We start from the raw sequence: 13122 nt of genomic DNA, 5'->3' as shown, positions 1-13122 counted from the left end.
ACCCACTACGGTTTTCTCTCATCATAACCTGTCTAACCTCTTAACTTACAAAGGCCTACAGACCCTACCCCCTTCTCGAGTTCTTTCTCTTCAGGTGGCGCTGGTGGAAGATACGAGTCTCACATTCCAGTGCTGCCCACCTCTCAACATTTTCAAATCTACCTCAACCTGGTGTTAATGATTCCCCATCCCATTCCTGCATTGAGGTCCTAGAGGATCTACTGCCCCACCCCTCACATATACAGGAGGGCAGTCTGTCCCAGGCTACTCACACCTGGTACACGGACGGCAGCTCCTTTCTATGTGACAGGACCCACAGAGCAGGTTATGCCATAGTGTCAGACACACAGATAGTCGAGGCAAAGGCACTCCCTGCTCATACTACTAACCAGCAGGCTGAGCTGATAGCCTTCACCCGTGCCTTTCAGTTAGCCACGGGACAATCTTTAAATGTCTACACAGATTCTAAATATGCTTTTCATATCCTGTTATCTCACACGGCCATCTGGAAGGAACGCGGGCTTCTCACAGCGAAGGGAGGGTCTATTACCAACTCAGAGCATATTATGGACTTACTAAGAGCCTCCTATCTCCCTAAAGCTATAGGAATTATTCACTGTCGGTCCCATCAGTCTGACAGTTCTATTGTTTCCAAGGGAAATAACCGGGCTGACAGAGCAGCTAAGACGGCAGCACTTAGCTCAGATCTGCCTTAGTTACCTCAGGGAGTACTTACAGCACAGCCCACAACCTCGCAGACACCTCCTACCATTCAACAGATCCTGTCCTACCTACACCAGCTTTTTCATCCCAATGAAAAAGCTCTGCTTCATTTTGTAAAAACACATATCAAACCCACGCCTGAGGACATCAGGTTTCTAAAAGCCACCACTGCCTCCTGTCAGATCTGCCAAAAGTCAGATCCCAGGACTAAATACTGTAGCTTCCCTTTCCCTACCCACCAAGCAAGGGGCTCCCTTCTGGGAACTGACTGGCAGCTGGATTTTACTCATATGCCCACAGTCAGGAGAATTAAATATCTCCTGGTTCTGGTGGATACAATGTCTGGGTGGGTTGAAGCCTTCCCCACCTCTAACAAGAGAGCCCAGACAGTCTCTAATATTCTTCTCCGAGAGATTATTCCTCGGTTTGGACTCCCAACTTCTCTTCAGTCAGATAACGGTCCAGACTTTACTTCTCAGATTTCTCAAAATCTGTCTAAAGCGCTTAGAATCCCCTGGAATTTTCACATACCGTAACATCCTCAGTCATCAGGTAAGGTAGAACGAACTAACCGCTCTTTAAAGGAAGCCCTCGTTAAGATGTCACAGGAGCTCCACCTCGACTGGGTAAGACTCCTGCCCCTAGCTCTTCTCCAGTTCCCAGCTCTTCCAAGGGGCCCCCTTCTCATTTCACCCTTTGAACTCATGTATGGGTGGCCGGTCTTAACCCCCGGCTTTTCATCGGGGACCTCTCCCCTTCCTGACCACCTGCTCACTCCCCTCCTTTTCCACTTACGTTCACTACTGTGGGACTTCACAGATCACTCACTACCTCGACCATGTGCTAATACATGTCCACCGCCGATTAAAATAGGAGATAAGGTATTACTCTCACCCCCGGGCCAGCGCCCTTCACCTCTTTCCCCTAAATGGCAGGGCCCTTTCAGAGTAATTCTTTTAACTCCCACAGCTGTCAAGCTTGAAGGAATTCCTCATTGGATTCACCTGTCACATCTTAAACTGTTTATCTCCACAGCTCAAGATAATCCTTCATACACGGTAACTCAGACGGGACCTTGTTCTCTTAAGTTCCAAAGGACGCCAGATTCAGTCCCCTCTACTACAGTCTAAGGAAAACAGTGGTCCCCACCCATCACTGTGTTAACACACCCTCCCTTCTTTAAATTCATAAATAACCATCTAGCTGTCGTTACAGGTACCATCATCAAATACGGAGTCAAGGACTCAGGTGGTAAGCAGATTCTCAATAAGGTTCTTTGACATAGCAGGTCAGCCGCTGACTGCAGCAGTGGCCCCTGAAATGTTAAGGAATATACGGCTGAAATCTATTTCTTTTAAGACACTCTCTTTAAGCTCCAGGATGCCAGCCCAACCCACCTAAACAAATCAAACACAAGCGGATCATTAACAGAATAAGTATCATTTAATTTTTTTTATCATTCTTAACCCCGGACATCCTAAGACTCCCTCACCCCGGATCTCCTCTCCCTCCCTTACCCCAGATCCCCCCCCCCTTTTTTAATTTTTCCTTTTACTAATGCAACTTTTGCCTTCCAGCATCTTAATGATGACCCAGCTATTCAGGAAAAGCCAGACAGATTTCTTCAATCAGCCACCTCAGAGACAGCCAGGACTTCAAATGCCAGCGGTACAATCAGCCATCCCAGACACCAGCAACCTCGGACACCAGCGACCTCAGATGCCAGTGGGACATCGCCAGAATAATCGGACATTCCCTGGACCCCTCAACACCCAAAGCCAGCAGGAAGCAGCCATGAGAGACCGGACTACACCCCCATTCCCTACCCTTTAAGGTCCCCCAATTTTTTTTAATCAAACCAAAAGGGTGAAATGTTGTTCCTTTGCAAGACTACAGCTCCCAGTGTTCCGCTGGACTCCAGCAAACACAAACGCAGGACACATTTCCCAGAAGCCTTCGCATTCCCCGTTAAAAAGCAAAGGCCGCCACGAGTTCCTCCCTTCTTCTCTTTCCCCGCCTTTCCCATCGTGTTCGCACACCCCTTACCTGCCTGTTACCCCTCCCCCATTAAAGTGCACCCACATGGGACTGCTGCGTGTCTGTGTCTTCTTCCTTGCGTAACGTCTTTACCCTCTAACCCGCAGAATTAAGAACAACAAGTGCGGCGGGAAGATGTCTGCGCACTGCTGTAGGATGAGCTCCACTACCTGGTTCTGGAACACCATGGTCATGGGCATGCTGGCTTCCTCCATCTCAGGCCGCAGCAGCGTGGGCCCGAACACTATGGCCACATTTTGCACGGACATACGGTTCTGCTCGCCATGCTTGATCACCCTGCAGTGGGAACGGTGGGACCAAGAGCTCAGAGGCTGGGGAGTCTTTCAACAGGGGCCACAGCCACGACCAGCCCTCCCTTTTGGCCCTGGGACGTTTGGCGTGCTCACCGGCACAGGTGCTGGATGAGCAGTCGGAGCTTGTCGTGGTTGGGAGCGGGCAGCGTGCGCACCAGGTCACGTACACAGCGGCTGCGCTGGGCTGGGTCCTGCAGCTCTGTGTGAGGGAAGGAAACAGAGGTGACAGTCTGCTGGCTGTGACAAAGGCTGGCCAACCTCCCCACCCGTCCTCTCCCTAAGCCGCTCACTGATGGCTGCTATGAACTGGTGGAAGTGCGAGAAGGGGAAGAGGGGTTCTGGAAGCTGCCAGAAGAAGAGCTTCAATGCGCCCGTAATCACGTGGACGTCCTCCCAGCGCCCGTCATCCAGGTCCAGGCGCTCATCTGTGGTGGGGAGAGACCGGGGGAGGAGGCGGGTGTGGAGAGACCAGGGGTGGAGGGGGGTGGGGAGAAGCAGTCAGCATCCACTTGTGCTTTCAGCCCCCAGAGTAGGGACTGGGGAAGAACCTCACCGTGATCCACCTTATAGCGCAGTTTCTGGATGGTGGTCAGGTTCCCACTGATGCGGTACAGCCCGTCGATGTCCAGCCCTGAGGGAAGGGGAATGGCTGAGCCTGGAAGGGCTAGGGACCCTAGCAGTTTCTACTCAGGATCTCCTTGACCCTGTAATCCCCCAGGGGTCTCCGCCCTTTGCTCCTAGAAGCCGGCCATGGAGCTCTGCCTTGTCTGTGCATGCGTACATACCCCGAGCCTCGACAGTGTGGATGCATTGCTGCACGAAGCGTGGCACGGGACTCCTCTCGCGTTCTCACAATTGAGCCAGCGCACATCCAAACACCTGGTCTGGGGGAGAGATTGGTCAGCGCCGCCCAGACCCATGCCACCTGAGCCCGGATCCCGGCGAGTCGCAGGTACCTTTGATGTAGCCCTTTTCCCGCAAAGACTGCAGAGTGGGTCTTCTCTGTAGGAATTTACGGAGCTTGAGCCGGACCCTGCTCAAGTCGCTATCCAGGGCTCCAGGGCTCTGGGAAGGTGAGGCTGTCACAGACCGAACTCAGACGGTAGGTGGCAGTGATAGCATTGGCCCTAGATCCTCAGCCAGGGCATCACTTCACCCCCCCCCCCCCACCCCCGCCGAGGGGACTCTGGTTATCTCCCCACCTGACCCCATTTCACACCTGCATTCTGCTGCACATCCTCCTCCCGCCAGCTTCCTAGGCGCTCACTGGACCCGAAATCAGCACTGCTGGGCTCACCTTCCACCCCCTGGAGCTGGTCTGTGGACTAGAATCAGACAGCCTCAGAGAACCAAGGCCCCGGGTCAATTGGGGCCTCTCCCGAGCAGCTCTAGCCCGGAGACATCCCAGGAAGGTTAAAGTTCCGGAATCAACATCCACCTTCCTTGGCTGCAGAGTCCTCCGGGAGCTGTCAGGTCATTCTGCCCTCTCTCTTTCTTTCTTATCCAGGCTGTCTTCAGCAGCCTCCCAGTTCCTGACTTCTGCACAGTTTTCAGTCAAATCTCCACATCCCGCTAGACTGGCTCTCTCTCATAAACTCACTGTACCATTGCTGATCGCACCAGTACCTCCTGCATCTGGATTCCTGCTGTATTAGGACAAACAAAATCTGGACCCAGCGCTAACTCATATGAAATCAAGAATCAAACACTATGAGGTCATTTCCATCTAAATAGTTGTGGATTTTGCTTGTCACAGCTGGGGACCAGACTCAGGACCATTTGCATACTGGGCAAGTCCTCTGTCACTAAGCTATATAGTCACAATGCATGATTGACACTTCCAGGGCTATGGCTCAACGTTTGGCAGGGCACTTGTCTAGCAGACACGAGGCCTTGAATTCAATCTGTTGACCCTTCATCTTCCAGTTTGAGCTGTCACCCCTGCCTGAGTCTGGTTCTCGGGGCACTTATGTACTTTTCCACCTGCCTTATAATGAGAAGCTCCTTCAGGTTGCGGCTGTGCCCTCCTGTGGAATCCTGCAAGACCAGCCCAGAGCGGGAGTCACGTGCCTCTGGACAGCCCCTCTCACCAGCAGATGGGCTGCTTTTGCAGAAACGGCACCATTCCATTGGTGTCATAGGTTCTGGGTGCATAGCTTGGGGTCCTGCATAAAAGGCCCAAGTCCCTGTCAGTCAGCCCTGGAGGTCCCAGGCTCTACCTACCAGCTCCTCAATGCCTTTGGCTATGGCCTTGTGCCAGGTGCTGATGATGGCCTCCGAGTCATGCTGGATCAGGTATTCTGAGCCATCTCGGCTTCGCAGCTGAAGGGACACAAGCCAGTCAGTTACCCCTGCTCCCTGGGTCTGTCTTGGGAGTAGGCTTGGAGTGTGTGTGTGTGTGTGTGTGTGTGTGTGTGTGTGTGTGTGTGTTGAGAGGGAGGCGACCTGTCCCTCCCCAAGAGACTCAGAGCCTAATAGAGCAAAGGCATCAAGCCAGATCCAAGTCTTCCTCTTTGTTTAATGCTGTGGCGACAATGTTTGTGACAGGCAGATTAAGTGGGGTCACTTTCTTTGGGAGCACATAGCCAGTAGTGACTGGTCAGAGCTCTGCCGGGCTCCTTGCTGCCTGATGCAGAACACAGCAGGCCTCCCCCAGGGCATTGGCAAAGTGATAGAAAATTCCTGTGGGAGTCTGGCTGCTGGAATGGCAATGAAAAGGAAAAAAAAAAAAACTACAGGGAGTAGAAATAGATCGTGATTGGCTGATTCTAAACACAGAGTTGTCCCAGCTGCAATGCCTAGCTTTGGAAGTACGTATCAATCTAGCCCTTTGGTCCAGAGTGAGACAGAACCTGGCTCAGATGGTGGGGGATGACTTCTAGAGTCAGAGAAAACGGTTTTTGGTTGCTCTCCTTTTAAAATTATAACTCAGAGGCCGGAGAGATGGCTCAGTCAGCTGTTAAGAACACTTCTTGCTCTTGCAGAGAACCTGGGTTCAGTGCCCAGCGCCCATAAGGAGGCTCACAACCATCCAGTTCCAACACCAGTTCTAGGGAATCCAATTCCCTTTTCTGTGGAGTACCAGGCACACATGTGGTGCACATGCATACATATATACACACATACACGGAGGCAAAACATTCGCACATTTAAATAAATATAGACCTGAATAAAGCTTGGAAAATCATCAAAAATGAAGCATGCAAGCTCCCTGCAGAATGTCTGGATTGTGTGTATGACTTTCTTCATAATAAGCTATCAGAAGCAGACCCAAGGTGCTGGCTAGCTTCCATGGAGCTCTTTGGAAGGGCACATATCTCTCTAGAGCCCAGGTTCATAAAGTTACACATTAGAAAGTTCTTTAAGAACCAAGAGTTAGGGGCTGGAGAGATGGCTCAGAGGTTAAGAGCACTGACTGCTCTTCCAGAGGTCCTGAGTTCAATTTCCAGCAACCACATGGTGGCTCACAACCATCTGTAATGAGGTCTGGTGCCATCTTCTGGCCAGCAACCATATAGACAGACAGAACACTGTGTACATAATAAATAAATCTTTAAAAAAAAAAAAAGAACCAAGAGTTAGGACAGTTTGGATTCCCAGGAACCTAGAGAGGACCCTCCCCCTAACAGGAAAGATCTATGGGATCAATCGCTGTCCCTTTTCTCACTTGCTGCCTGGAGAAATAGATCTAAGTTTCCCTCAGAGACCACCAGAGCATCACCTATTCATGGTTTGCTCCTAGCTCCTCCCCATCCTGGACCATCCCTAACTTGTTTTTGACAGATACTGGCTACTTTTTTTTTTTTTTGGTGGTGGTGGTGGATTTTACCAGTTCACTGTCAAAGGGTTTTTTTGTGCATGTGTGTATGTGTGTGCATGCATGTGTGTATTGTGTGCACGCATGTGTAGGCGGAAGCCAGAGTTCAAACCTGGGTGTTATTCCTCAGGTGTTGTCTACTTTGTTGTTGTTTTATGACAGGGTCTCCTGCTGACTTGGAATCCAACATTTAGGTTAGATTGGGTGGCCAGCAGGCCCCAGGGAATCCATGTCTGTTTTCCGTGCCATGGGATTACAAGCCTGTGCCACCAACCAGGCTCCTGAGTCTGTGTGACAAGTACTTCACTCACTAAGCCATCTCCTCTGCCCCTCACTGTCTGTGCTTTTCTGGAGTTCTGCCTCACTGCTCTTAGGGACGGTCACCCCCGCCCCCCCCCCCGTGCCCCAACAGTGAAGGGCGTGGTATTATGGGGCCTTTGCCAGAGTACTCTTTTTCTACCTGCTGGGAAACCAGACCAACTTGTCACTAGTCTATTCATTGGGGACCCAATAAAAACTGGAGTCTGGGCTCTGGTCAGTGAAAGCAGGTCGCTGGCTCAGCCCATCACAGTGAGTGGCTAGACTCAGTTCTCAGTCTCAGACTGGTGGCTGAGAGAGGGTCCCTCCGGGGATGGCAGTTTCATCTCCCAGAGACCTGGTTCTTACCCTCAGTGGCAAGGGCTATGAACTCTATACCCAGAGTGGGGACTTTCGGACAACACGATGAACACTGAACCCAAGATGGGGCAGCCTTGACTTTGAGTCTTGAGCACTCCAGCCCCACTTTCTGCAGGACCCCATTCCTGGGCCCTGTCTGCAGTGGGATTTAGGGGCCCCTTCCCCCAATCCCACCACTCACCTCTAACACATTCTTCTTGCTGGATTTGTCTTTGGGGTCCCAATCGAGAGAGGCCCCCTTCAGTTCGACCATGTACTCCGGGGTGGAGAGCTTGGAAGGATGCCTCTGTGGAGAAGGAAGGAATGGAGGAGGCAAAATTACAAGGGGCATCCAGCCAGATGGGCTTGCTAAAATACGTGGACCAATACACCAGGCTCCTAGAGCATCTTTGTCCTAGGACCTGCTAGCCAGCAGAAAGGAAAAGAAGAAGGAGCCCAACCCCATTTTGTGAGCAGGTATGCCAGGCCCCAGCCTCCCAGCTCTCCAGACTGGAGCTGTCTATCACCAAGGACCCTGTTCTGCAGGCCCCAGTAGCTGGAGTGTATGTACTGTGGCGAACCTGCCAGCATTGTCCCTCTTTGCCACTATCCAGCTACTTTGGTACTTGGGAACCCATCTTCTAAACCAGCCTTTCCGGGCTGGAGAGATGGCTCAGTGGTTAGGCGCATTACCTGCTCTTCCAAGGGTCCTGAGTTCAATTCTCAGCAACCACATGGTGGCTCACAACCATCTGTAATGAGGTCTGGTGCCCTCTTCTGGCCTGCAGGCACACACACAGACAGGATATTGTAAAATAAATAAATAAATAAGTGTTTTTTAAAAAAGATGTTAAACCAGCCTTTTCTAAGCCAGCTCAGAAAACAAGAGCAGAAGGTCTCCCTTGCTCAGTGACAGGTCTCACCAGGCCACCCGCAGCTGAGGTTTTCGAGTCCTTGAAGAAGGTCAGGACGCCGCCTTTCAGCACCGTCCAGGAGGCGCTCCAGTGTTTCTTCCTGAGGACAGAGGGAGGTGGGGGTGGGCGGGGTTGAGATCTAGAGGACTCACCCCCACAGAATTGGATTCCCACCACATAATAGATGGCAGGCAAGGAACCTTAGGTGCCTCAGTTTCCTCACAGGACTTTGCATGGTCACCACACCACGAGGATTAGTAAGAGCGTGGCATAAGGGAGATTAGCACTTGGGGAACTGGATCATCGCGGCCCACTCTGCCACGGTTGGGGTCTGGACAGGCCCTCACCGAAGTCTCTTCCCCTTGTCCACTGTTTTGGTACGGTGGAGCACACCGGCCTTGTCCAGGGTCTTGATCTAAGAGAACGAGGGGAAGGGGAAATGGTTATTGTAACGGCGTAAACGAATGCAGACAGATTGTAAATATATATATATATATATATATATATATATATATATATATAGCTTGAATGTAGAAATAGACTTACAAAACCACCGTTCCCGCGGAGACCAGAAAAGCAGAAGCAATGGCTGGGAGACCAGGAAAGCAAAAGAGAGAGCTCGGAGCACTCTCGCCAAATTTATAGGCAGACATTAGCCCGAGGCGAACACGCCCCCCAAGAGGCGGGACTTATCCCTACATCTCCCCTTTTTGTCTAAATAAGACAGAACCAAACCAAATACAACTATATACAATAACAACAAATAATAAATATAACAAACAATATTGAGAACAAAAGCTTTGCTAAACATTCTATCTCAAGGAATCCAAATAATGTAGAGAGTAACTACAATTATATAAACTTCAACTCTGTCAAAGATCTGAGAAGGGAATAAACACTACTCAACAAACGAGATATATCCAAAATGTGCAACAATTGACAGAGACAACTGACTACCTGGGCAATCACCCAAAGTCTCGTTTGCAACGTTGAGTCACCCAGTTTTGGCTAAGGCCTAACATAACTGACATACCATTATTAAAGGCAAGGAACTTTTCAAAACTATCTTACCCTGTCTTGGCAGGATATGACAGTCCTGTTTTATCCATTGATGCACGCTCTGTATCTGTGTCAGTGGTTGAGGTATGGGCATTTCTTTGCCCAAAGGCCAGTTCTGCCAAATAGAAAGGCTCCAGATGGAGTGTCTTTGGTGCTCAACATTCTCTCAGGAAAAGAGCGGTGTTGCCAGGAGCAATTGTGTCTCCCTATCACGAAACTCTGAGTTAGATTAAAGGCCATTTTCTACAGCTCTTTGAAGAGGTCGAAGATTATCTATCTATACTGAGTATAATCTCTATATATCTAGAGAACCTGATTAGTCTAATTATAAACGACAAACTTAGATGACTATTTATCTATATAATTCTCCATATCTATCTAACTTAAAGACTAAGACAATAAACAACTGTGTAACAAATGAGGATAATGACCTCCAAATATAAACACTGTACAAATATACATTGCAATATGGCAAATATATATCAATACACAAACACACAATACACAATAGAAACATGCATGCATACAATAGTCAATATAATTTAACTTTGTATCAATATACAAGAATCGATCCCAATATATTTGTCTAAAAGCAGTAACTCACAATTATAAATCTATTATCCCATCATTCCCTCTTTTTTTTTTTCAAAATGATCCCTGAGCTTATAAAATTCCTCCCCCAACCTCCCAACCCCTAAATGATGTCCCTAAACCCAGGGGTAAACTTTACTGGGAGAGGGGACGTCGTCCTCTAGAATTACTTCCAGCTGTCATGGGGGCGACGTTCCTTCTGGGGGATCCTGTGAAAGTAAAATGATGGTTAAATTTCAAGATCAATGTCTTTTAAAATTGCAAATAGTCTCTGAGTATTTTGTGGAGGTCTGGCCAGAATGTTGTACAAGATGTGCACCATTTCAGCTAACCAAGTTGGGATCATCTTGTGCTGGTATCCAAAACAGGTCTTGTAGTAGAGCTATCAGTATCATGATGTCATATCAACCAGGTAGAGTTGTTGTTCTGGGGCCCCATCTTCTTCCTGGAAACTTCAAATGTCACTTCAGGAAAAACTCATTGTTCATTGTGAAAAACTTAAACATTAATCATATTGACATATATAGACATACATATATATATTCAATGAAAGGCATGATAGATATATTCAATGAAAAGTATGATAGATATGAAGATGTTTTCTAAACTCTATTTCTTTCTGTCCCATATCATGGCTCTTGACATGAGACAGAAACTCCAGAAACTCTGGGTTTTTCTCTTACTAACAGGCTTGGAATTGGAGAGGGACTGAGCCAGAGTCCAACTTCAAAACCAGCTCTATATATTTATAAAGAAATGTTTAATAAGACATATAAATAAAAATTAATACTTACAAAATGTGTCCATCCATCAGTAATTAAATATTCAGGGTCCTTCAATTTCTTTGAAGATGAGTATTTTCCTGTGGAGATAAGAAAAGAACCCTGCCCCCAACCTATCTGTATTTCTTACCATCAGTATGCTCACCATCCTTGTGAATGAATTGCTATTTATCTTTTCCAAGTGGCTTCTCTTCTTCAAACCGAACCTTTATTAATTTTGACGGTATCCACAATTTTTCCTCACCTGTGGAGATAAAAGCAAAACCCCTTCCCCAACGTAGCACATCTCCTGGCTTCAATTGTGAGGTCAGCACATCCTTGAAATAAACTGGTTGATTTAGTTCAGTAGACTTTTCCATTATCCAATGTCTTTCTGCAGCCGTTGTCCCCTTCTCATTAGCGTTGAGAAAATTCAAGGTTAACAAATCATTATGTAACCTATTTCTGGGGGTGTTTTCCACCCCTTTCTGTTTGTTCAACATATCCTTTGTAGTTCGATTTGATCTTTCTATGACTGCTTGACCTGTAGAATTGTATGGTATACCTGTAACATGCTTGATATTGTAATAATCAAAAAACTGTTTCATTTTCCTAGAGACATAAGCAGGACCATTATCTGTCTTTATTTGTGTAGGTATACCCATGATAGCCATGACTTCTAATAAATGAGTGATTACTGAATCAGCTTTTTCTGAACTTAAAGCAGTTGCACACTGAAAGCCTGAATAAGTGTCAATGGTGTGATGAACATATTTTAATTTGCCAAATTCTGCAAAGTGGAACACATCCATCTGCCAGATTTCATTCCTTTGGGTGCCCTTTGGATTAGCCCCTGTAGGCAGTGGCGTTTGGTTATAGAAAGAGCAAGTAGGGCATTTCTTTACAATCTCCTTAGCTTGTTGCCATGTAATTGAAAACTCTTTCTTCAAACCTTTGCTATTAACATGATGTTTTTTATGAAATTCAGAGGCTTGTAGCACACTGCCAATCAATAATTGATCAATTTCTGCATTACCTTGTGCTAGAGGACCTGGCAGACCCGTATGGGATCGGATGTGTGTTATGTACATAGGGCAAAGCCTGTTCCTGATCAAATCTTGAACCTGGAGAAACAATGAGGTTAGTTCTGTATCATCAGGTAAAAAATCAGCAGTTTCAATATGTAAAATAACTCTTTCTGCGTATTGTGAATCAGTGACTATATTAATAGGTTCTTTAAAATCGCTTAGCACCATAAGAATGGCATATAATTCCGCCTTCTGGACAGAATTATAAGGACTTTGTTCCACCTTACCCAAGTCTTCTGATTTGTAACCTGCCTTTTCTGAATTATTGGCATCAGTATAGAATGTACGGGCTCCAGTTATTGGAGCATCACGAACGATTCGAGGAAGAATCCAAGAAGTTCTCTTTATGAAGTTAAGCCTCTTGCTTTTTGGATAGTTGTTATTAATGTCTCCCAAAAAATTAGCACAAGCTCTTTGCCATGGTTCATTATCTTCCCATAATTTCTTTAGTTCATCAGCAGTGAAAGGCACTATAATTTCTGCTGGGTCTATGCCTGCTAGTTGACAAAGTCTCAGCTTGCCTTTTATAATTAACTCAGAGACTTTTTCCACATAAGTTTTCAGTTTCTTACTTGGTTTATGTGGTAAAAAGATCCATTCCAAAATAATATCATCTCTCTGCATTAAAATTCCTGTAGGAGAAATTTTTGATGGTAGTATGACGAGAATACAATCGAGCTCTGGATTCACCCTGTCCACATGTGCCTGTTGTAATTTTTCCTCAATCATTGTCAGTTCCTTTTCTGCTTCAGCTGTTAATTCTCTGGGACCACTTAAATCTTTATCACCATCCAAGGTTTTGTTCAAATGAATTATTAAATCAGGTGTTATTCCAATAGCTGGTCGTAGACTGGAAATGTCTCCTAACAGTCTTTGAAAGTCATTAAGAGTCCGTAGGCGATCTCTCCTAATTTGTGCTTTTTGTGTCTTAATTTTTTGCAAACCTATTTTATAACCTAAATAATTAACAGAATCTCCCTTCTGAATCTTTTCAGGAGCGATTTGCAATCCCCATTTGGGTAAAAGTATCTTTATTTCTTCAAACAGTCTGTTCAAGGTATCCATGTTTGAATCGGATAACAAGATGTCGTCCATGTAATGGTATACTATAGATTTGGGAAATTTCTTGCGTATTATTTGCAATGGTTGGTTCACAAAATA

The 13122-nt window shown here is 47.0% G+C and overlaps 1 protein-coding gene across 1 annotated transcript in view; it reads right to left on the bottom strand.

Annotated features, from left to right (window-relative positions):
* LOC121436031 (rho GTPase-activating protein 27-like) overlaps positions 1-13122 on the bottom strand; it is a 31078-nt gene that overhangs the window by 4683 nt on the left and 13273 nt on the right. Inside the window, 11 exon segments of the mRNA XM_041635605.1 lie at positions 2883-3057; positions 3168-3273; positions 3365-3499; positions 3628-3705; positions 3860-3958; positions 4031-4153; positions 4294-4399; positions 5298-5396; positions 7751-7855; positions 8472-8562; positions 8810-8877. Coding sequence (XP_041491539.1) covers positions 2883-3057; positions 3168-3273; positions 3365-3499; positions 3628-3705; positions 3860-3958; positions 4031-4153; positions 4294-4399; positions 5298-5396; positions 7751-7855; positions 8472-8562; positions 8810-8877 — 1185 coding nt within the window.

The sequence above is a fragment of the Microtus oregoni genome, unplaced genomic scaffold (genome assembly GCF_018167655.1).
Source record: "Microtus oregoni isolate MIOR12 unplaced genomic scaffold, Mior012 000048F_ref0000485, whole genome shotgun sequence".
Classification (NCBI taxonomy): Eukaryota; Metazoa; Chordata; class Mammalia; order Rodentia; family Cricetidae; genus Microtus; species Microtus oregoni.
This window is presented reverse-complemented; position numbering and strand designations above follow the sequence as displayed.